The 22,602-nt window shown below is 62.9% G+C and overlaps 7 protein-coding genes across 7 annotated transcripts; all 7 read left to right on the top strand.

The window, feature by feature from the left end:
• Positions 1 to 705: 705 nt before the first annotated feature.
• LINJ_24_1000 (conserved hypothetical protein) lies at positions 706 to 5,439 on the top strand (the record flags this gene model as incomplete). The annotated part of the gene is made up of 1 exon (XM_003392510.1): positions 706 to 5,439. One exon carries the CDS (start codon positions 706 to 708, stop codon positions 5,437 to 5,439), a length of 4,734 nt encoding a protein of 1,577 aa, XP_003392558.1.
• A 778-nt stretch (positions 5,440 to 6,217) lies between these two features.
• LINJ_24_1010 (putative replication factor C, subunit 1) lies at positions 6,218 to 8,200 on the top strand (the record flags this gene model as incomplete). Its single annotated transcript, XM_001465891.2, has 1 exon — positions 6,218 to 8,200. The coding sequence occupies one exon, from the start codon at positions 6,218 to 6,220 to the stop codon at positions 8,198 to 8,200; it is 1,983 nt and encodes a 660-aa protein (XP_001465928.2).
• Positions 8,201 to 8,875: 675 nt separating this feature from the next.
• Positions 8,876 to 10,519, top strand: LINJ_24_1020 (conserved hypothetical protein; the record flags this gene model as incomplete). The annotated part of the gene is made up of 1 exon (XM_003392511.1): positions 8,876 to 10,519. One exon carries the CDS (start codon positions 8,876 to 8,878, stop codon positions 10,517 to 10,519), a length of 1,644 nt encoding a protein of 547 aa, XP_003392559.1.
• Positions 10,520 to 11,444: 925 nt separating this feature from the next.
• Positions 11,445 to 12,728, top strand: LINJ_24_1030 (conserved hypothetical protein; the record flags this gene model as incomplete). Its single annotated transcript, XM_001465892.1, has 1 exon — positions 11,445 to 12,728. The coding sequence occupies one exon, from the start codon at positions 11,445 to 11,447 to the stop codon at positions 12,726 to 12,728; it is 1,284 nt and encodes a 427-aa protein (XP_001465929.1).
• A 1,159-nt stretch (positions 12,729 to 13,887) lies between these two features.
• On the top strand, positions 13,888 to 16,833 carry LINJ_24_1040 (hypothetical protein, unknown function; the record flags this gene model as incomplete). Its single annotated transcript, XM_001465893.1, has 1 exon — positions 13,888 to 16,833. One exon carries the CDS (start codon positions 13,888 to 13,890, stop codon positions 16,831 to 16,833), a length of 2,946 nt encoding a protein of 981 aa, XP_001465930.1.
• A 612-nt stretch (positions 16,834 to 17,445) lies between these two features.
• LINJ_24_1050 (putative dynein light chain) lies at positions 17,446 to 18,078 on the top strand (the record flags this gene model as incomplete). The annotated part of the gene is made up of 1 exon (XM_001465894.1): positions 17,446 to 18,078. One exon carries the CDS (start codon positions 17,446 to 17,448, stop codon positions 18,076 to 18,078), a length of 633 nt encoding a protein of 210 aa, XP_001465931.1.
• Positions 18,079 to 19,005: 927 nt separating this feature from the next.
• LINJ_24_1060 (hypothetical protein, unknown function) lies at positions 19,006 to 21,762 on the top strand (the record flags this gene model as incomplete). The annotated part of the gene is made up of 1 exon (XM_001465895.1): positions 19,006 to 21,762. The coding sequence occupies one exon, from the start codon at positions 19,006 to 19,008 to the stop codon at positions 21,760 to 21,762; it is 2,757 nt and encodes a 918-aa protein (XP_001465932.1).
• Positions 21,763 to 22,602: the final 840 nt, after the last annotated feature.

Below are 22,602 nucleotides of genomic sequence, written 5' to 3' on the forward strand. Positions count from 1 at the left end.
TCACATCCGCGTGGGTTTTCGTGTCCGTGTACGTCGGCGTCGGTGCCTCGGCGTCCATCGGAGACAAGCGTCGGCAGCGCATACTAGTGTGTGTACTTGTACGTAGGCGCCACATCCTGTATCCACGCACGCGCGCGTGCGCACAGCCTTCACTGAAGATCACACGCAGTTGACGAAACGAGCGTGGCACGTACTTTGCTTGCTTGCTTGCTTACTTGCCTCGTGTGCTTGTCGAAGCCTTCGGGCATTCCGTGGAGGGCAGCGGTCATCGCCGGCGCGACTCAGCACCGTTCCACATCACTTGTTGCGCACACCTGTAGATACCCGACACAACCGCGTCAGCAAGGCGTGTGTGTGTCGGAAGCGGGCGTCTGTGCCCAACGTCACACGAAAAGCGAACGAAGTCGCTCTCCCTTGTACACTTCGATTTTCCGCGCCTGTGCGCACGCGTGTCGGTGTGCACCTCGACGACCGCGAACTCCCCACGTGCCACCCTTTAGCTCTAGTCAGCCCCCCTCCCCCTTTCCTCCTGTTTTGTGTGTTTCCTTGTGCTTTATCTGTACTCTTTAGATCTACAGTGTGCGCTTGCTTCCGTGACGCCGTCTGCTGAGACACGCGCGCTGGCAAGGCAACGTGCATGCATACGCCCACAAGCTCCTCTCCTCCTCTTCTCTTGCCCCCCCCTCTGCTTCTCGTCCTCCAAGTATGTTCGCCGCCACTAGTCCACCCCCCTCCACCTCCTCATGGCGCCATCATATGCAGGATCAGGAGGAAGACCTTGTGCGCGAGCTCATGCAGGCCAGCGACGTGGATGCCGTACTGGCGCGCATGGAGGGAGACCATTTCCGCCACCTGTCTCCCATCATGCGCAAGCTGACCTCCTACGACGCCGACGCGTCCGCAGCACCTGCCTTGCCGCGCGCCGGTGCACCGCCGCCACCGCCACCGCCACCAGCACCGGAGCCATCCGCGCCGCGCACCTACGGCGGCGGTTTCGGCGGCAGCGTGGACTGGGATGCGCAGTCATCCTCGTCAATACTGCAGCCCGCCGACCCCTATGTGCCGCAGTTGTATCAGACGGCCTCGCCAGCATCTACCTCGTTCCACCTCGGTATGCGCGATGGTGACGCTGCCGCGTGGGCATCGCCCACAGCGCGTCAGCCGCCGCCACCACCGCCGATGCAGACACCGTCATCGTCTGTGGATGGTGGTGTCGCGCGTGATCTACTCGGCGCGTACCGGCGCCCGGCTGGCGGGGCTGCCGCTGCCGCATCTTACCTTGATCACGAGACGGAGTCCCGCTATCAAACGACGATCGACTCATGGCTATGGCCCGACGCTGAGATGCGGGCTAGGCGCGCCGCGCGCGACGAGGAGCAGCCTGGCGCTGGCCGCCATGCAAGCCCGTCCGCCGCCTCGCAGCAGCTGCACGTGGACCCTGCTCTCGACCACACCGCTGCTGTGAGCGGCATGTTGCCGCCTCCAACAGTGAGCAGCTCGTTGCCCGCAAGCGCGGGCCGCTACCACGGTAGTGCTGACGGGCGGTTGCCGCACGTGACGACGCGGGTGACATCCGCATCACCGCACCGCCCCTCCGCATCTCTCGTTGGCGAGGCCACGGGTGACGTTGGTGGGCTCGAGAACGCTGCGCAGTCACGTATAGCTCGCCAACTGCAGCTGCTGCGCAACTACCGCCAACTGGCCGAGTTGTGCTCGCGCACTGACAACCCGAGCACTGACCTCTTCCGCGCCTTGCCGTCAGAGGAGCTCGCGCGCATGCAGGTAGAGCAACTCAAGGGGCTGGCGCAGCGAGAGCAAAGTCCCATCACCGTGAACAACAACTACTACTTCAACGGCAACGGTGATAGGCATGGCAGCAGCCGGCACGGCAGCGGCGTCGATGGCGGACGGTCGCGCGGCAGCAGCGACGATCATTTGGGGGTGATTCACGGCAAGCCAAACACCGGCATGACGCCGGGCAACGTTCGCTCCATGTCGGAAGTGCTCACGGGAGACAGCCACCTCCAAGGCGTGACGGGCTACCGCCCATCCGGGGCCTTCTCGCCGCAGTCACAGAGACCGCCGCCGCTGCATTCGCCACGCGCCGTGCCCCTTCAATCGCCGCAGCCGTCTTCCGGGCCGGACTCCCCGGTGGCGACGCCGCCGCTCTCGCAGCGCGGCGGCAACCTCGCCCCGCCCTCGCCGAGCCGCTCCCAGCGCGGCCGCAGCCATTGTAGTCGATTGCTCGATGCTCACTACACCCCGACGGCCACCACCGAAGAAGCCGGATCGAGCTACGACGAGGGGAACGCTGAGGATGACGATGAGGGCGACTACGCCGGCGACTGCATGGACAACGGCGGCAGCGAGGAAGAGGAGTACGACGACAACGGCACCGGGTACAGACGCCCGCCGCCGCGCATTATCGAGCGCGAGCAGCACCGACGCTTTCCCAACCTGAGTAACGGCGACGACGCGTCCCCGTCGAGCGCTGCGGGCGGCACGACACAGCCCCCGCTAGCCCCAACCACCTCCCAGCTGGAGCATCAGCGTCACAGCAGCTACTCAGGCGACTACGTCAACAGCCAGCCTTTGACGACCATCAACGAGCACGTCCAGGACGGAAGCAATAGCGCCCCGCCTCGCATGCGCAGCGGCTCCGCCATGTTTGCGGGTGGTGGCGGGCGGAGCAGTATGGGTGGTGCTCCGGGCAGCGACGGAGGACGATACAGCGTGTCCAGCGCCATCAACGTTCTTTCGGGAGATCAGGAGCTGCGCGCCAACGCACATCGGCAGAGCGGCGGCGGCGGCAGAGGCAGTCACGAAGACCGCCGCGCCTCTCAGCACCTCGCCGCACCGTCGCCGCGCTCGCTCCAACAGCAGCGGCGCAGCTTATCGGCTGGTTCCGGTCCGGCGGCGCCACGTGGCGGCAGTGCCTTGACAGATTCGGAAGTGTCGCCGAGCTATCTCCCACTGCACGGCCCCCGTCGAGCAAACCGAGAGCTCGAGGGCAGCACGCAAGGCTCGCCTACGTCTGTGAGTCGTCGCGGTGGCAATACGGAGCGCCGCACGCGTACGACGCCTGCGCCGGAGAAGAGTCCCACCGGGGGAAGCGGTGCCAGCGGGGCGACGGCACCCTGCCCTCAAGGCAATCGCCAGCCCAGGGAGCGTGGTGGCCCAGACGGCAAGTCGTGCTTTCTTTGGAAGGGCGGGACCTGGCGTAGAGGGAGGCGGCGCGGCGCTGACTCGGACGACGACAGCAACAGCGACGACCACGACGTGGACAGCGTGCGCAGTGGAACCTACGGCAGCGGCAGCGAAGATAGCGCGTGCGATGCCCCGGGTAATCCGCAGCTGCAGACACACAGGCCCCCCTCCTCGGCGCAGCGCAAGCGACACACAAGTCGGCGCCACGGCGAGCCGCGTTCTGCCTTGGCTCGTGGAGAGCGCGGCAGCAGCCGCCGTGGTTATGACGACCACGGCGGTGATGATGCACCGACGTCGCGCGGTAAAGTCCGCTTTGGCCGCAAGCACTCCTCTGCCACGACGCGCGCGTACCCGACACAGCGCGGTCGCCGTGCCGGGGGCGACGGCGGCGGTGGTAGTGGTGTTCGGCACCATGGCACAGACGGCGGTGGCGTGGATAACGTGTGGTCTGCTGCGTCCTACTCGTGCAGCTACACCACCAGCTCCGACATTAGCGACTACGTGCCGGGAAGCTACTACAGCCCCATCCGGTCAGACCGAGGTGGCGGCCGCAGAGGTGCACGTGATGGCATGATTAGCCCGGGCAGGCCTCTTCGTGCATCTACGCAGCTGCTGCAGACGCACCCGAGCTCGATTCGCAGTCCTGTTGGTGTGCAAGGTCGTTATGACCGTGGGGAGCGCGGGGGCGCCACTCAAGCGCTGTACGGCGGGCGCGGCCGTGGCGGGGCCACGCTGGGGCCGCGCCACGTTGGTGTGCCTGGCGCGTCTGCACCCGGGGTAGGCGACGGAAACCGTCAGAGTTTCGGCTCCTCCGGTCGATATTCTGCACTAGCAGGAAGCGGCTTGCCTGGAGGTGACCACAGTTCATACCGCGGCGGCGGTGTTCTCTCTCCCCAACGCGTGGCGTACCAGCAGCAGCAGCGACTGCGCGGCGGTTTGCACCCTGCCGTGGGCGCCGGCGCACGAGGCCCGAACATGGCCATGGCCGGTGGCTCTGCCGGGCTGGCGGGTGGCATGACACGCCTGCCAGATGGTCGTGTCGTCCCCGTGGCATCGCCCGAGGCACGCCGGTATCAGCAGGCAATGAGCATGATGGCGACTGGAGCTCCTGGTGCGCACACAATAACGCCAATGAAGATAGAGCAGCCGATTCGGTACAACCGCAGCCCCGACGTGTATCCGACTGGTCTGCCTTATGCTGCGCGTCTCGGCGGCAGGCCCTCCTCCGTGGCTCCCTCGCCCGTTAAAGGCGGTCGTGCAGCGTCGCCGTCTGTGGCTGCGAGCGTTTCCATGACAGCCCACAGCAACTACGGTGCTGGCGGCAGTAGTCCGCACATTCAGCCCGGCCTGCTCTACGGCTCCCTCCTTCCCAAGGCCCGTCCTAAGACAGCGATGGTGGTGAAGGAAGAGCAAGGTCGCTCGCACAGCGTTGACCCGTACGGCGACGCGAGCCACGCGCCGCTGCTCGATCGTGGCAGCGTATGCCCCGTGCAGCCGGTCCCCAGCAACGGCATCCAGCCATGGCGCCTCGGCAGCGACGACAACTCGGAGGTGGACGCGTTTCCGATCGCAGGCGTCGCGGTGAATGGCAGCGCGAGCACCGGTGTGCTGCCACTAGCATGGAAGTCTAGCGGCTCCGGCCGCGTGGTCAGCCGCACCGGGCACGTCCCCGTCGCACCGCGCGGCAAGCTGTCCTCCCACTACGTCCCACCCGGCTCGCTCAATCAGCGGAACCAACCGCAGCAGCCGCCGTCGGCGCACCCTCAACAGCAGCAGCCGCGAAGGGCGACAGTGACGAGTGCGAGCTCGCCTGCCGCCACACTGTCGTGCCTGCCCAGTGACGCCACAAGGCCGACCGCCACGGCGGCGAGTGTCATCAGAAAGCCGTCGCCGCAGAAGCAGCAGCAGCAGCGGTATCAACCACTGAACCCCACCGACGCTGGGCGGAACGACTCCGTGTTTTCTCTCCAAAGTAGCCGCCCGCGCTACAACGAGGCCCCCACGCCGGCGGAGATGTACAGCAAAGCCATTCAGTCGCGCCGCGGCAGTCTCGGCGGCGCCAACGCGCAGCAGCGGTACGTCCCTTTTCCAGAGCCTCTAGAGCCAGCGAAGCGCAGTCGCCGTGAGTCCGTTCTGCCGCAGCAGCAGAGCCCATCCAACTCGAGCAAGAGAACCGCAGCAGCTCGCAACGCCACCTTGCAGCGCTTTGGTATCAGGTCACTGCACGGGTAGCAAGCGCAGTGATTATCATACGCATAGATCTGTGTCTGCAGGTGTTTAGCTCTCCTCCTGCGCGTATGTGCTTCGCCTGCTGCTCGTATTGCGACAAAGGCGTGGTGCTCCTGTGCGAGCCTCGTCTGTCCTCCCCCACCCTCTTTTCCGTTGTTAGACACACACACGCACGCACGCACACTTCCTCTCCGCGTGTCTCTCGAGACGGCGCACACTCTTATGTTGGTGCGCGCGAACCTGTTCGGGGGTTGTGCCGCACGCGCTGTTTCGCGGCAACGGGACGGCGATGCCTCATCGTCCGAACCCCGCCCCTCCCCTGCTCTCCGATATCCATGCATCAACACTCTCTCCCCGCGCCTGCTCCTCCACATCTTCTACAACACACACACGTACACATGCGCGTTCTCGTTGTGACTGACGCGCCTCTTCTGCTCGTGTGCGGCCAAAGGCCGGGAGATCTACACAGAGACGGCGTACCGCGACATTGTATCGTTGGCAGGCCTCACCGTTTTCAAGAAGCGTGGCACACACACGCACACACACACAAGCACGCACACATACAAGTAGGCATAGAGCTATAGAGCAGCGCACGCCGAGAGGGAGAGACAAGGTTTGAGTTTGACGGAGCTGGTCAGCTGTAGTCGGAGAGGGCTCCTGACCTCCCCACCCCCACCCGCCACCGCCCTCGGCACCCCGGCGACTCAGCGGCTTTCGTTTTTCGTTCATCACATCCGTGTAGCGCACACACGCACACACACAAACCTCAACACACAGAGAAATGGCGGCGGTGTCTACATCGGCGACTGGCACGGCGAACCCCGTGCCGAGTCGCAGCGAGCTGTGGGCAGACAAGTACAAGCCGCGCTCCATTGCCGAGATGTGCTACCCGGTCTGCGCGAACAAGCTAAAGGCGTGGCTGGAGACCTTCACACCGATCGGTAGCCCCGGCGATGATCCGAAGAAGCCGCATGGCGTTCTCCTGTCCGGGTCTCCAGGTGTGGGCAAGACGACGACAGTGTACGTGGTAGCGCACGAACTCGGCCGCACCGTTGTGGAGTACAACGCGAGCGACTTCCGCAGCCGCAAGTCGCTCAAGGAGAATGTGTCGGACCTCATCAGCAACCGCGCCTTTTCCGTGAGCGCGACGTCGTACACGAACGTGATTCTGTTAATGGACGAGGTGGACGGCTGCGACATTGGCGGTGTCGGCGAGGTGATCGAGATGCTCAAGTCCACCCGCATCCCGATCCTGTGCACGTGCAACGATCGCTGGCACCCCAAGCTGCGCTCGCTGCTCAACTACGTGGAGGACATGCGCTTTAGCCACCCACCGTGCAACATCGTGGCGAACTACCTTTGCGACCGTGTCCTGGCGCGCGAGGGTATTTCGCTCTCCAAGCCGCTCCTGCAGGATATTATCAAGAACTCCGGCAGCGACATCCGCAACATGCTCAACAACCTGCAGCTCTGGTGCCTGAGCCGCACCTCGCTCGAGCAGCGGCAGCTGGCCGAGTGCGCCGCGCAGTCGACGAAGGACAGCGATGCCGGCCTCTTCGACGCCGCTGAGTACTTCTTGCTGCAGGGCACGTCGCGTGGGGAGCGGCACTCCATCGCGGAGATGCAGGCCTGCTACTACAACGCCGACCTAGTCGACATGTTTGTGCAGGAGAACTACCTGCACTACAACCCGCAGCCGGTGGATGGGAGGGATTGGATGGAGGCTGTCTCACAGGCTGCCACATCGATCTCGCGGTCGGACGCGGCGCAGAGCATCATGTATTATCAACAGAACTGGTCCGTGTCCCGCTTCCACGTCTTGTCCTCCAGCATTGCCCCATGTGTGTACACGCGCGGCAAGTACGAGACCTTCATGACGGGGCAGCAGAAGTTCTTCGACATGCAGCGACCGGTGAAGTTCCCGACGTGGCTTGGGCACAACTCCTCCGCGAACAAGAATCGCCGTCTGCTGCGCTGCATCGCCATGCAGGCGTCGCACCCGGCGAAGGGCGTGTCAGGGAGCCAAGAGGATGTGGTGGCGGACTACATACCGCACGGCTGGGAGCGCCCGCTGACGGCGCCGCTGGCGACGAAGGGGAAGGACGGCGTTGCCGAGGTGATCGCCTTCATGGATCAGTACCACCTCATGCGCGATGACTGGGACCTCGTGCAAGCGTTGCCACACTACAAGCACATGCAGTCGCCGAGCCCCACGACGCCGCCGGCCAACATCGCCACCGCCGTCAAGAGCGCCTTCACGCGTGAGTTCAACAAGACGCATCGCTTTGACAGCTTCGCGAAGAGCACGCTGAAGCGCGGCGATGGGGAGACGCAAGACGACGACGAGGGCGATCCGGGCAACGGCGCCGGTGGCAATCGCAAGGCTGGCAAGGTGGTCGCGGACGGCGTGACGGCTGTGAGCGTCACAGGCAGCAGTGACGCTGCTGCCACGAAGAAGAAAGGCAAAGCGGCTGTGGGCGCTGCCACCACATCGACGACGGCAGCCGCGGCACGCAAGCCACGGGCCAAGAAGAGCGCCCCGGCTGACGGGGCTGCCAGGCCGACGGCGAAGAAGAAGGCCGCCACCAGCTCAACGCGGGCCACGGCCAAGGCATCGACGGCGAAGACAACAGCAAAGCGAAAACGCGCGCGCGCGGCGTCCTCGGAGAGTGAGACAGAGAGCGTGTCGTCATCACCATCGTCGTCCTCCTCCTCATCTGCGTCCTCTTCGAGCAGCAGCAGTGATGTCTCCGACAGTGAGTAGAGAAAAGGGCGTTGGAGGCGGTCTGAAGCGTGGCACTCACCCCCCCCATCGAAGAGAAGCGTGCCTCAGCTTCATCGCCGATTCAGGAAAAAGGTGTGTGTGTGTGTGTGTGTGTGTGCTTGCCTTCGTCTGTGTACATGGTGCGATGACACCTCTTGTCAACTGCCTTCGTCTGTGTCACCGTTGGCCGCGATGTGGTGTAGTGGAATGGGGGGGGTGCTGCAATCGCCCTCTTGGCGTTGATCTTGTTGCGGGGTGCCGCAGGCAGCAAGCAAAGAAAAGCAAACTACTCTTGGGCGTAACGCTTGATTCGCATAGATTCGACCCGTGCACAGGTACATGCATACTCAGATACACACATGTATGTGTGTGTGTGTGTGTGTGTGTTCGGTGGGCATTTAACGGTCATCTCTGCATATGATGCACGTCTGGCAGTCGATGCCATTCTCGCCATGAATCACTCAAGCACAAGCATCTATTGAAGAGAGGAGCAACACTCTCTCGCCTCTCGCACCTTCCTTCCTTATCTCAGGGAGTGCACGCACATGCACATCCACACCGGCAGCTACAAAGGCAGCAGAAACATACAAGCCACAAAGGACTCGGAGGGGTCCGCGACAGTTCTCTCCCTCCACACACACAACACACACACACACACACCTCGCGCCTCCAGCAATGAAGAGGCGGCGCGGCTTGCTTGAGATCCACAGCGTGGCGGCCCGACCGCACAAGCGAGGCGGCACCGAGACAACGCGGGAGCACCACTTCCCGCTCTACTCGCACCCTATGTTTCGTGCCGCACGGCACAACGCAAATGCGGTGCAGGATGCCGTCGTAGAACAGTCCGACCGCGTCGATCCACGCGCGCTTGACGCGGCTCTTGAGAACATGGTGACACAGCTCCTGCAGCGGCAGCTGAGTCAGCACGAGGCCGAAGGGAACACATCTCCCACCCTTGCAAAGAAGGATCTTATCGTCACCGAGAGTGAGCTGCTAGCGCTCCTCGCCGAAGCGACACACGCCACGCCACTGTCACCGCACCCGCAGCAACCGCCGTCGGCGTTTCCGCCTATTAGACCAGAGGCAATCGCGGCGCTCGCCACTGCAGCCGTCGCGTCCTCGCCACCACCGCAGCAAGGGCCGTTCATTCCGAATCAGGGCTACCACACCACACACCCTCCCCTGCAGTCCAACGGTGACGCCGAGCGCCGCGTGGGGCCACCGCCGCGCACCCAGGCTTCATCCTTCAACAGCGCAGCCTCGGCCTTAGGTGGCGACGAGCCGGAAGAGCTCAACGTCGTGTCGGTCGACACCCTTCAGCAAGCTGCTCTGAGAAGTCGCGGGCGCATGGACGAACAAGCGGTGCCGCGGCTCCAGCCGCTGTCCGAAAGGGCGGTATCGACGATTTCGGGTCGGACGACAAGGCAGCAGCATCCTCCTACGACGTCGCTCTACTCGCTGCTCCCGTGCCTGGTGGCTTCACCAGGGCTGACGGCGGCCTCGGTGCTTCCTGCCACCGTCTCTTCATCTCCGAGCCCGTCACCGTCTTCAGTGACGTTTCGTGAAATGGACCGCTGGCCGGGTACCGGCACAGGCCCCGTCGCACAGCAGTCTGTGGATGCGCAGCAGCTTCACCAAGTCCCCGACGCCGTCTTCGCCGCCATGGACGTGCTCATGGACGGCAACAGCTGCTGCATGCGGCGGCGCCAGCGCCTGGTAGCGACGAACGGGAACAAGGCTGAATCACTTTCGCTGAATCCGAGGTGCCTTCCCGGAAGCGGAGGCGGCGCTTCAGGAGGCTCCTGCTTCGCCTTCGGATGTGGCGGCAAGGGTGCGAGTCTCAACCGCATGTACGTCCCTGTAGCGCAGAACACGCTGCCTGCCCCACCGCCGCCACGCACCGCCGCGGAGGCGAAAGCGCGCCGCATCCTGGAGGGCCAGCGACGCAAGCAGCGGCTGCAAAATCAGCAGCAGCATCTTGTGTCCAACTCCTCTTTGGTGGCTGGCGGCGGCAACATCGCGCCGCTCAGCTCCTCCCTCGTCGAGTTTCGCAGCGGCACTGCCAGTCTACCAACAGAGCCTCTCAGATGGCGCCACATAGACCGGTCCGGTTCAAGGAGCCACGGCAGTACGCACCCGGCGCCGCCCTCTGCCGCCTCTTCTGTGAGCCGCAGTGCCGCTGTGGTGGTCGGGGCCGCTTCAACTCTACCGCTCACCCAAGAGGCCTCACTGCCCTTCACTCTTCGTGGCATCGCGGGTGAGCCCGTGTACATGCAGGCCATCAGCTCTGCAAACTGCTTTGTTGGCCCGCGTCTTTGATCTCGAAGAAGCAGCATGGCTCGCGTCGCACATTCGAGTGCGTCCGTGTGCGGCGGCACGCGAGACCAACCGCGGAGGGTTACTCCGTCCGTGCTTGTCTGCTCGTCCCACGCGCATGTTTTGTGCGGCGGTCTCTGCAAGTCCTGCGCATACGGCGACCGCTGCCGCCGCTCCTGCTGTTGTCGCCATCTGCTATCATATGTACTTTCCCTCGTGTTGGTTTCCGCGTTGGCGCCCGACGTCACGAACAGAAAGATGCGCACGTGGGTGCATGTGTACATGTGGGTGACTCTGGAGAGAGACACAGTTATGTGTGTGTAGGTGTGTGTGTGTGTGTGTGTGGTATATATGTATATATGTATGTATGTGTATACTCAAGTGTAAGAGAGCGAGAAGACAGCACGGATGTGAGCAGAAACTCGCACCCGAGGAAGCAAAGGGAAGAACAGCAGGCGTGTGTGGGAAAACGCACAGATCGTCGCTTGCAGCCACGGAGATGACAGTCGCGCCCGTTGTCGTGTGTGAGGGGGGGGGAGGGGCATAGGGAAGCCCGAGCCAGGGCGCCTGAGAGGGGGAGAGGGAGGATGAGAACGGGGCACGCATTCGTTTGAAATAAAAAAAAATGACCCGGTGGCAGCGAGGTTATATCTCGCGACCTCTTCGTGCTCGTTGCCCTCGCCCCTCCGCTCACCATCCCGCTCCGTCCTCCTCTGGGCCTTTGGACACTCATCCGCAAACCTTTCCGTTCCTATTTTGCTTTCGCTCTCGGCGAGGCTTTCCAGTCACTTGCCCGGATCGCCGCTGCCGCATCCTTCGTGGCCGGTGCGCGCTGCCCCAGCCACACAAGCACAGGCCACCACGCACGCGCCTGGCTGGGCTCTACCACTCACACACATACAGAGACACGCACCACCGCAGCCGCATCATGTCGAGGGCTTCCGCCGCGACCAGGAAGGGCAAGAGGAAGGGCCTATCGATAGACGAGAAGGCCATCCTCGTCGAGAGATGGATGGCTGCTCACCCGCAGCCCTACACGCTGAAAGAGCTGCAGCAGCTGATCCCGAAGCACACCCCCGTCATCTACCAAAGCGTCGAGGAGTGTGTGCAGCTGCTGGTCGCTGAGGGGCGCATCGAAGAGGATCGCGTCGGCGTGAGCACGCTGCTCTGGAGGTTTCCACCAACAGCAGCACAGCTGGCGAGTCGATCAAGCCGGCAACCCGGAAGGAGTGGCGGACGGGGCAGCAGTTCTGCCAACAGCGCAGCGGCATCTTTGTGTCCTATGTCGTACGCGGAACTGCTGCGACGCTTGACGGCCAGCGGTGCGGAGGCGCAGCGGCAGCAACAGCAGGTGTCGACAGAGATGATGGAGCGTTGGTGCGCGTTGACGCCGCATGTGCAGCTGCGCGAGTGGCATGATATGCTCCAGGCAGAGAACGAGCGCGCCATGGCATCTCTCGCTCAAGAACGAGAGCGACTTGGCTTTCTGGACAACAGTGGCAACGGCGAGCAGGACAGCGAAGACGCATCAGCTAGCGAGGCAGCCGTGCTTGCCGAGCTCGCGCGCCTTCAGCAGCTTGCGCTGCAGCGAGCTCAACTGCTTGCAGAGCACAAGAGCATGTCCTCTCGTCATGCACTGCCCGAGGTGCTCGACCATCTTAACCGTGCCTCCTTCATTGCACTCGAGGCCGCCAACAGGTGGACGGACAACTACTATCTTGCGGAGGAAGAGGTAGTGGGAAAGGCAGGCTTTGGTGGCAGCCGCCGCGACGTCCGGGAAGCGCTGCAGCTTCCGCTGGATCTGAGTTACCTCTCCGACGAGAGTGACGCCGAGTCGAACATCGTCGGTGGCCATGAGCGGCAAGAGGTAGGCGGATGCAACAGCTTCCATCTATCGTGCACCCCAGCGCATGATGAGGCTCCGCAGCCATCTTCACCGCTGCAGCATGGAAGTAATCTGTGTGATGCCGGCAGACCTTCCTCAACACAGAATAAGCAGCCACTCATCACGGTGCCTCTCGGCAGCGACGCTGTCCCGGTAGCGCACGCTGATGTTAGAGGCAGCGACCCCGCACCGGCAGCAGTGGCAGCACCGTCAGTCCCGGGCACAGATGCCGCTGCACCACTCTCCACAGCCGCGAGGCCGAAAAAGGCGAAGACCGCCAAGCCGCCGTCGGCGAAACGAAGCACAGGCAAGCGTGCTCGCTCATGACGTGTGACGTTGTGCCGCCGCTCAGAGGGCAAGGAAGAGGGAGAGAAGAGGTTTCCAAGTTTTATGATGGGGCTGCTGCTGCCGCCCTCCCGGTCATGCGCCATCTCTCGCATTCTCAGACGTGTAAACATACCATTGCTGCTTCTGGTCACTCAGTCCCTCTTTCTCCTGTTGTTCGAACTGCTGCCACGAAAACGCGATCATATCTGTCACCACACACCCCTCATTCTCTCCGGTGGGCGCCCTGTCGTGGTCCTCTTTGAGTTCGTCTGTGTGCATGTGTGAGCGCGCGCGCGAGCGCACTTCTCGTCTTTGCCATCGCCCTGTTGCTCCTCTTCGAGCAGCAGCACATTTTTTGGCACGCAGACGCACACGCTCACACATAAACGCGCGCATGCATGTATGCAAGCGGCGTAGCGTCCTGTCTCTCTGCCTCTCCCTCAGTGTGAGCATGCGCACTCAGACATACACGCGCACTCGCACGTTCCCCCTCGCCTCTCTCATCTCCCTCCTGTCACCGCCGTTGGACCTCTGCACAACGGCCCCTGTCGCTGCAAGCACACACCCTTCTTTGAGCACGCGCGCAGGCACAGTAAGACGAGATGAAGCATCGCAAATGATGCAGCACACACTCCCCTTTCGCCCTGCACCACGGCCGCCACCAAGACACACGCACGCATACACGTGCTGCTGGTCCTCTGCTCCCCCTCCCCCTCCGCCCCCACCTCCTCCGCCCTCGCCCAGCATCAGTGATTACGCTCCGTAGGGTTTCATGCCTTGTCTCCTGCGACTTGACTCGGCGCGCGGGCTTCGGCTCACACTTACGTCTGCTTTGTGCTCCAGCTCTGTGTGGGTGTGGGTGTGTCGTTCCTGGCAATCACTTCAGCACCACCACTTGTTTGCCAGACAGAAAAGTAATCGATGGTCCGCGTAGCAAGCCCCTCGTCTCAACTCACTACCGGGCCGAGTATGGCCTTCCCTATCCACGCCCACGCATATTCGGCCCGCTCCTCTATTCTGCCACCTTTCTCCGCCCTCCCCTCCTGCTTGGCGTCGCTGCGTGCTTCGCACGCACACACACACACACACGCATGCACCGCCACTCTCCTTCTCCTTCCCCTCCCCCACCTTCCAGTCGTCTATCAGTGGCTCGTGCAACATGCCTGGGCCATCCTCGCTCGAACTGTCTGCAGCGCTAGAGCAGCGCATCCTCGCCGCATCGTCGGTGCTGCGCCTCACCCCCGACGCCTTCCTTATTCGTCTCCTCTCGCAGCACTACAACACCCTCGGCGGCCTCCCACGCGATCTGCTGCGCTACATTCTCACCTTCCTAGACTACTCGACCATCTCCGCCACTCTCACGCGCGTCTGCCGGCTCTGGCAGGACTGTGTGCTTGAGGATCCGCTGCATTTCTTCTCCCGTCTGCGTCAGATGCACGGCATCCATCTCCTCGACCCAGTGCACGGCCTCTTCTACTTCCCGAGAGCGCTGAAGCGGGTGGCGATGGATTCCAGGGCGGGTGCGTCTTCGCCTCCGTCCGTGGCCATCCCGGCTGCGTCATCCTCCAGTACCAGCTCAGGCAGTCATACTACGGCTGCCGCTTCAGGCGCCGGCGGCGCACACCAGGGGCTCATTCCAGCCGTGAGCAGCCGCACCAGCGCGGCCAGCAGGGCGATGCAGCAGCAGGACGCGAGCAGCGCCCAAGTGGCTCCAGCCTCCTCCTTCCTCACGGTCGACATCCGCACGCAGAACACCAAGTCACTTCCTTGGGGTCACGTGCGCGAGGCGGTGCAGTGGGCCATTGCGGGAGAGCGGATGGTCTATGGCGAGGTTCGCTCGCCTGGCCTGCAGCAGTCGGAAGACCCGGTGTGGTCGCAGGCGGCTGTTGTCGCCTATGACCGTCGCATCTACATGTTTGGCGGGGAGACGTACGAAGGCGTCGTTCTCGACCGCGCGTACGAGTATGACCCCATGACGAGGCACTGGGGGGTTTTGCCTGCTCTCAGCGAGAAGCGGGCGGCCGCGAGTGCCGTGGCGTACGCTGGCCACATCTTCGTGTTTGGCGGCTACAACACTGAGGGAGGTGTGCTGGACACGTACGAGGTCCTGGAGGTGAAGACGCGCACGTGGGCCTCGCAGACACGCCCGCCACAGTGCTTCTTCAAGCGGCAACAACAGCAGAAGCAGCGGCGGCAGCAGACGCACACGCAAGCAGATGCCGCGGCGGCCCCAGAGACGGTGCATCGACATGATTATGTCTCGCATAACGACAGCAATGGTCATGCCCGAAGAACTGCCTGGTTCTCCGGTGCGGCATGGCCGTTTTCGGCAGCGCCACCGCCAGAGTGGACGGGTTCCGGTGGTCGATCGGCGGTGTTGAGTCAGTACCGGATGCCGAAGAAGGTGTGCGGCACCGCTGTCACCGTACACGGAGACGTCTTTCTATTCGCCGGAGGCCACCAGAGCTGCATCGCACCGGAGCAGACAGCCGTGAGCTACTCGGCGGTGAACAGCACGGTGAACACCCCGCAGCGCCTGCCGCGCGCTGCGTCGATCAGCGTTGGCGGCCAACCGACGGCTGAGTCGTTTGTATGGATCTTCTGTCCCCGGACGGGCCGATGGTGGACTCACGGCCCGCGCTTGCCCTCGCCGCGCGCGTTCGGCGCCGTGGCAGTGCTCGAGCTGCCCGTACTCGGCCCATGCCTGTGCTACTTCGGCGGCTGCGCCAAGGCCGATACGCCCGAGACCGCGATGTTCTACATTCCTCTCTGCGCCGCGGCGGAGACGCGGGCGCTCGCCGACGCTGATTCGAAAGACTGCGCCGACGATGCCGCCAGCAGATCACCCGATGCCCCCTCTCCTCCGAAAGCGGCCGTCGCCAAGGCGGCAAGGAAGAGGCAGGACGTCACGGGTGGAGAGGGCTCTGACGCAGCACAGTCGCCCGGAGCCACTGCGGCGACGACGGTTACCGGAAGGCGTCTGCGACGAACCGCTGCTACGCTAACGGGGGAGGAAGACGCGGCTGGCGCTGAGTCGCGGCGAGAGGCAGCGGGGGCGCAGGGTGCGGTGCGCAAAGGCTACCGAGGTGCCCGAGCAGCGCCGGTCGCTGCCGTGGGCAGCGATGGCGTTGCCCACACTGACCCATCTGATGCAGAGCGCGGCGCAACAGGAGCGCCCTTCAAAGCCGCCACCGGCGAAAGCGAAGGCAGCGGCAGTTGCGGCCGTCGCACTGCGCATGAGCGGCTGCAGGTCACGCCGACGACGCGCGTTCCATCCAGGTACCTCCACCACAGCGGAGTGGAGTGCGTGCGCAACGTCAGTAGACGGGTGGCCAACGCAGACGCCGGCAGTGCCTTTGGAAGCGGCGGCGACGATGGCGGCGCCGTCTTGCCCGGCGCAGAGGCGGACACGACAATGATATGGCGGTGTTTCCGCAACCCGAAAAAGTTGCCGTGGCAGCGGTACGTGCGCATCCCCATCGGCGGCGCCTTTACCTCCGTCGTCGTCCTCGGCGCCCAGCACTCCCGCTCACTGGTGCTAACTGGCTTCTACCCTGCACCGAGCATTGGTTACTGTAAGGTGAATCACCTTCTCCCTCACGATGCCTTTCTTCCGCTGCTGGGTGCACTCTCGTCGCCGCTGAGCGCACGGGCAGACACGGAGCGGCTTCCGCCAATCGGCCAAGATGTGACGGTCGCTCATGCGCGGGGAAACACCCCACTACCACCGACGTCTTCGCCGCCGTCCAATGCGGCTGGCTCGCCACCGGACGCCGTCAGGGCAGCAGCGGCCGCTTCTTCTTTCCCTACGCTGCAGTTGAACCCCAGCCTGCATGACGAGGCCGCCGTGGCTGTTAATCGCTGGCACCAAGAGCAAGAGTGGAACCACCATCAGCGGCAAGAGATACGGGAGATCGTGCGCTCTGCCGCGCACGCCGCCACGATGCGGCACCCACGCAATCCACAGACTGCCGGCGAGGAGCACAAATGGAGTCTCGCGCCAGTGCCGGAGGTGCGGGTCGCTAGCCTCAACGGAACCTCGCTCCTGCGCGTCTCGTGGAAGGTGCAGACGCTCAATGCGAAGGTGATTGTCGGCATTGAATAGAAGGCCGATGGGCAAGAAGGAAGAGACGCGGGAGGACAGCGACGAAGGAACAAGGGGGCGGGGGTGGCCCAAGCCTCACTTATGGACTCTGTGTCGCGTTGCTCTGCACGTGTATGTGCGTGCGTGCGTGGGGGTGCGTCCCTTTATGTGTATATTGTCTTCGCTTGCAGTGACAAAATCATGCCTGCCATGCACCTCTGTGTGCGCGTGCGTGTGTGGAGGAGGGAAGCGTCGGGGGAAGGGGCAGCGAGTCTCGTCTCTGCCCCTCCCTCCTCTCCGACTTAACCGCTATCACGACCGCGCCCGTGGCCATCATGACCGCTGATACTTCGGACTCCCTTCCCGTTCTCTCTCTTACCCCTTCCACTGTTTCGCATACCTCTCGTCTCTTCGCTTCGGGGGGCGTGGTTGCATCCGTCATCCAGCCACCGTGCACAACAGCCGTACACACACACGCACTCAACAATCTAAGCGAAGCATCACACCCATCACCGCTCCTCCACCACCACAACCACACCCGCAAGATCGTTTCGGGTTCGTTGCACATCTGCCTACAATTTATTGGCCGCCCCATCAGTGCCACCTTGATCTTTTTTTCTCGCTCTTCAGCTCATGTCGTCGTCGACGAGCATCAAGGAGGCCATTGCGCGCTTCGAAGAGAACGAGTATCGCCGGCGGCTCGCCGGGGTGCCGGAGGCGATGCAGGAGAGCGTACCGCGAGTCGTAGCGGCGCAGGAGCCGAAGGTGCTACTGATTGGCATGCTGCCCCCCATTACCAAGATGGACAAGGAGATCTCGACGCTGAAGGAGTGCGTGCATCTCGGATTGAGCACGAACGCCATCGAGAAGATCGGTCCTGGCTTGAAGGACCTCAAGAACCTGAAGGTGCTGTCGCTGGGCCGCAACAACATCCGCAAGCTCGAGCAGCTCGACCTGCCGAAGCTAGAACAGCTCTGGGCCTCGTACAACAAGATCGACAAGCTGACCGGACTAGACAAGCTGAAAGGCCTTCGGGTGCTGTACATGAGCAACAACCTAATCAACAGCTGGACGGAGATCGACCGCCTAGCGAACCAGTGCCCCGAGCTCGTCGACGTCCTTTTCCTCAACAACCCCCTCTGCAGCAGCGCCTCAAGCAATCAGGAGTACCGCTATATGATGCTGCAGCGCCTGCCAAAACTGACACGGCTGGATGGCGTGCCGGTAGACCCGGAGGAGAAAGAGGAGGCGGACCGCCGTCGCTAACAGGTGCGCCGCAGATGCTCCTGTCTGTGTGTGTGTGTGTGTGTGTGTGTTTGTGTGTTGTCGCCTCCTCTGTTCGCTCGTCCACTTGCACTGTCGATGTATGATAGCCGAAGAGAGAGGAGGAGGGGACGGAATCCACGCGCACAGGAGCGATGATCCCGGGATTAGACAACGATCGAAGGGTGTGGTGATGTAGTGTGATGGGGTAAGGTTGGACGGTGGCGTTGGTTCATTGGGAGGCCCTTCTCTCGCGGGTGTATGTGAATGTAGATTGAGCCGCGCGAATCGCCACAGAAGCCCCCCTTCAGGTCAGCCCACCAGTGCAGAAGCCACAGAAGTGCCACGACAGCCTCCCCCCTTCTCTCCCGCACTACCCTTCCACTAGCCTACCTCAGCCACCATCCCCTCCTCTCAAGTCATGTACAGTCCTTCTGTGCTAGCATAGAGCGCCTCGCCGCGTCAGGCGCGTAAGAATCACAAGGAATGCAAGCATGAAGAAGTGGGCAGCCCCCCCCCTCTTGTTCTCATCCCACAACTGTTTGCCCGTCTCGTACCTGCATTATCGCTCCCTCCTCCCTCATAGAGAGCACACCGTTGTATATTCGTGTGGCTGGGCGTCCATTGGGAATCCTGAAGGTGCCGCTGATCACCCTCCCTCCAGCCACTCACCCACTCCACAGCCACTGCAGGGACACTGATCGGTGGGGGAGGGCGAAGGAAGAAGGGGGTCGTTCCCATCCATGAACTGATGCATCACACTCGTCAAACAACATCGCCTTCGCTCACTCTACCCCCTCTCTGCACTATGAGCGCACATACGCAGGTGCGTTGATATCGAACGTGGGGAGAGATACCGTCTGAGCAACCAACAACAACGGGGTCTCCATCCCTTGCTTCCGTCCTTTTGTCCCGCCTCTCACTCACACGATGGCCGCCGTGCACCCCTCCGCAGATCTCTCCTGCGACGTCGCAATACATCTCTCCGACACGGAGTTTACCTCTCGCATTGACTACGCTGACGCCTACGTCCTCCCAGCCACCTCCACCACAGCAGGTGCTTCTGCTGATGCGGCGCCGCTGCCGACGGCGACGCTCGTCTCGCCGTGGCTACTTGTCTCGCCGTCGGTCTGTGACGCAGACCCGTCGCCCTCTCCGTCCATAGCAGTAACAGCAGCAGGCACCGCTCGCAGCCCTGCAGTGGAGACGGTGCCCCTCGCTTGGCGGTGTCCGTCTTGTGGCACACTTGAAGTGGAGCAGCTGTACTGGCGGCGACCGCAGCGATCCAAAGAACGAGCCACAGATGAAGCCTCTACCACTGCTGCTGTCCGCGCTGCGCTGGCGCGCAGCATGCGACTGAAGGCGCCTTCACCAGCCCTGCAGGCGAAGCTGGAGCGGCACCGATGGCGCAGAGAGCGACGAGAGGAGATGCGTTGGCGGCCGCTGCACATCAACGCGCGCTGTCGCAGCTGTTTCCTGTGTCCCCGCTGCGGCGGCCATGGTAGCTTGCCATTCTCCGAAGCAGCGCAAGTCATTGATACGAGCACGACCAAATGTACAGCGGCGTCGTCGTTGCTGTTTACCACCACCGCTAGCGTGCTCAGTAGCACGCAGTCTGTGAGCTCGCTCGACATACGACTCACCTCCGACGTGCAGTACTACGCCGTGTGTATGTGCTGTCAGTGGCACAGCTACCGAGCCTTTCCCACGATGGAGCAGCTCCTCGGGTATTTGGATGCGGTAATGGGGGACGAGAAGGCGGAGACGCTGCGAGAGCGTCGGGTGGCGCAGCGAAACTTCAATACCGCTCTTCGCGCCGGCCTCATGGGGCTCCTGGGCGTCTATCCCGACCTGGAGAATCAGATACGTTTGCAACACCAGCAGAAGCAGCAGGCAACCGTCTCGCAGGCCGCGTGGGACAAATTTCGAAACCTGCGCAGTGCGCACATCTACGACCGCAGCGCCGGCCCTCCATCGCACTCATCATCGCAGCAGCAGCAACTCAGCGGCAAGATGATGCAAGATGCCATTATGCACCTCCACCCTGCGCTCGCTCTGGAGCAGCTACGACACCAAGAGCAGCAGCGCCAGGAGGCTGCACGCGCAGCGTCGCTCCTCCAAGGTATGAGCCAAGCTGCACCGCAGGCGATGCGGGTCGTCGACTTGGCTCGCGAAGCCGCAGCTAAGCTGCAGGTATCGCAGGAGGGAGAGGAAAAAGACAGGACACCACTCAGTGAATGGCCACCCGCACATCGCTCGACCTCATCTGCCTCGGTCACCGCCGGCAGCGCCAAAAACGATGTTGAAGTCAGCTTGATCGCGCGTACTCAGCAGTGGTTCCTGGGGCTGCCGCTTGAAGCCGTGGACACTCGGCAGCAAAGCATACAGACGTGGATGCAACGCTATCAGCCAGCGGCGGTCGTGGCGCAAGAACGCAAAGCAGCGGCGGCAGCAGGAGCAGCACCCGTGGCCAGCACCTCCGCTCTCATGCACACGCCAACGTCCGCCTATCTGCACTCCGTACTGCTTCGTGAGCAAGACCGACCGCTTGGCCTACCGGCATACTACATCCCCAGGGTCCGCAAGGAGCTCCTCACTGCGCTTGTGTGGCGGCTGCCGCCGGCATTCGCTGCCAGGAAACCATCGGCAGCAGAGCAGTCGCTTCCGTGCACACGTCTTGTTCTCCTCGACCGGCATTCGTTGTCGGACGAGGAAGTGCGGCAGGTGTGCCAGCACTGGGTCGACGAGCGCGCGGCGCAGGTAGAGCGGCACGAGCGGAAGCGCCGCAGCGAGCTGGAGCAGCAGAACGGCGCAGGTAGCACCATCACCACCACTGCCGGGAAGCAATGCAATAACGGCGACGGCGGCTTCGACTCCGACGGAGGAGACGAGGAGGATGACGATGATGGCGAGGGCATCGAAGGCCCCAAAGGCGGCGCCTCGCAAGACTCGATGCGCCCGGCAACGGCCCAGCACCCACCACCCCAGCAGAGAATCACGAAAAGTGTGTCGTCGAAACTACCAATGCCGTTGTTCCTGGACGGTACCGACTTTTCCGCGCTGTCGTGCCTGCCCTTCCTCGAGTACCTGCGAAGTGGTGGCGGTAGCGGCGGCAACGCACACCTGTGCGAGTGGCAGTTCCGCTTGATGAGCTTGCACATGATGCATGACGTGTACCTGAAAAGGCTTGAGGTGGTGCGGACTGTGATAGCGCCATCGTGCGCCGTTGACGCTCCACATGCACGTCCTTCACCCTTCCTTTTATCTGCTAGTGCCGCCTGTGTGACGGTGCAGCTTTCATCGTCGTCAGTGCCTGCTGTGGAGCTCCCAGTCGTGCTGACTCCTCGGTGCTCCCCGGAGGAACGTGCTGCAGCCCTCGCGGCAGTCCTGCAGGGTCGCGATGGCTCCCATGTTGGAGATGCGGGCCCCTCGCCACCGCTTAGCATCCCCTCGATGCTCGCCATGGGCATCACCACTCCACCGATCCGCCTGCCAGAGCTGCACATCACTCTGCGCGACACATCCGCGACGCAGGCTGGTGAGCCTTCATCATCGTCCATGCGGACTCCTCTCCGTTGCGTGGAACTGCTGGTGGAGGTGCTGACGGCACTTTCGGATGTCGAGAACGCGCATCCTCAGTACCACGCGGTGCGCTATGGACTCGTTGTGACACTCAACTCGTGCTGATGCTCTCTGCATGTGTGTGCGCGTGTGTGTGTGTGTGTGTGTCCCGGCATGCACCAGCGTGCTTCGATGCAACTTGAAGAGTCCTTGGCTGCAGACGTGAAAAAGGATGCGGTGCACTGCCGCTCAAGCAAGAGACACCTCAGACAAGGAGACCGTCTGCATGCATGCCTGCACGATTGAGGACTTCCACGCGCATAATGCGGTGTCGTGGGTGGGGAAGCTCGGTGTTGGCGCAGCGCCGACAACTCTGAATCTCTGTTACGCATCCTCCGCTGCGGTCGATATTCACGGACGGCGCACCTTCACACCATGCCGTGCGCTCTCCCCCTTTCTCATTGCCCATCCCTCTACGGCATGTGCTTATCTGTCTTCCATGTTGGTTGCGTACGCCGCACCACGATGTGTGCGCGCACGCGTATGTGTGTCGCTGTTTGTCCCCATCCTCATGCGAGGTACATAGCTGACGCATACGAACGGTGTACATGTGCGTGTGCGTGCTGTTGTGTACCTCAGCCTGGATGGGCAACTGCAGCAGCTTCCGCCACGCTGCCACTTCGTGAAGTGTGTGTGTATTAATGTGCTTTATGGCTGCCCTGACGACTGCGCCGGTGCACTGCTGCAAAAGACGTGTTCGCCTGCGTATTTTGTTGTTCATGTGTCCGTATCCGGTGCGCGTGCCTCTTCGCCCTGCGTGGCCAGCCGATCCTCTGCCGGCACGCGCAGTGCAACGAGCGCTCAACGACGGGCACACCTCGTTTGGAATGGAGAAGGCGTGCCTGGAGCAGTCCATAAGGACTTCCCACGCTCGCTCGCTCTCTCTTGCCCCTTTTCGCTCGCTCC

This window comes from Leishmania infantum, chromosome 24 (assembly GCF_000002875.2).
Source record: "Leishmania infantum JPCM5 genome chromosome 24".
Lineage (NCBI taxonomy): Eukaryota > Euglenozoa > Kinetoplastea > Trypanosomatida > Trypanosomatidae > Leishmania > Leishmania infantum.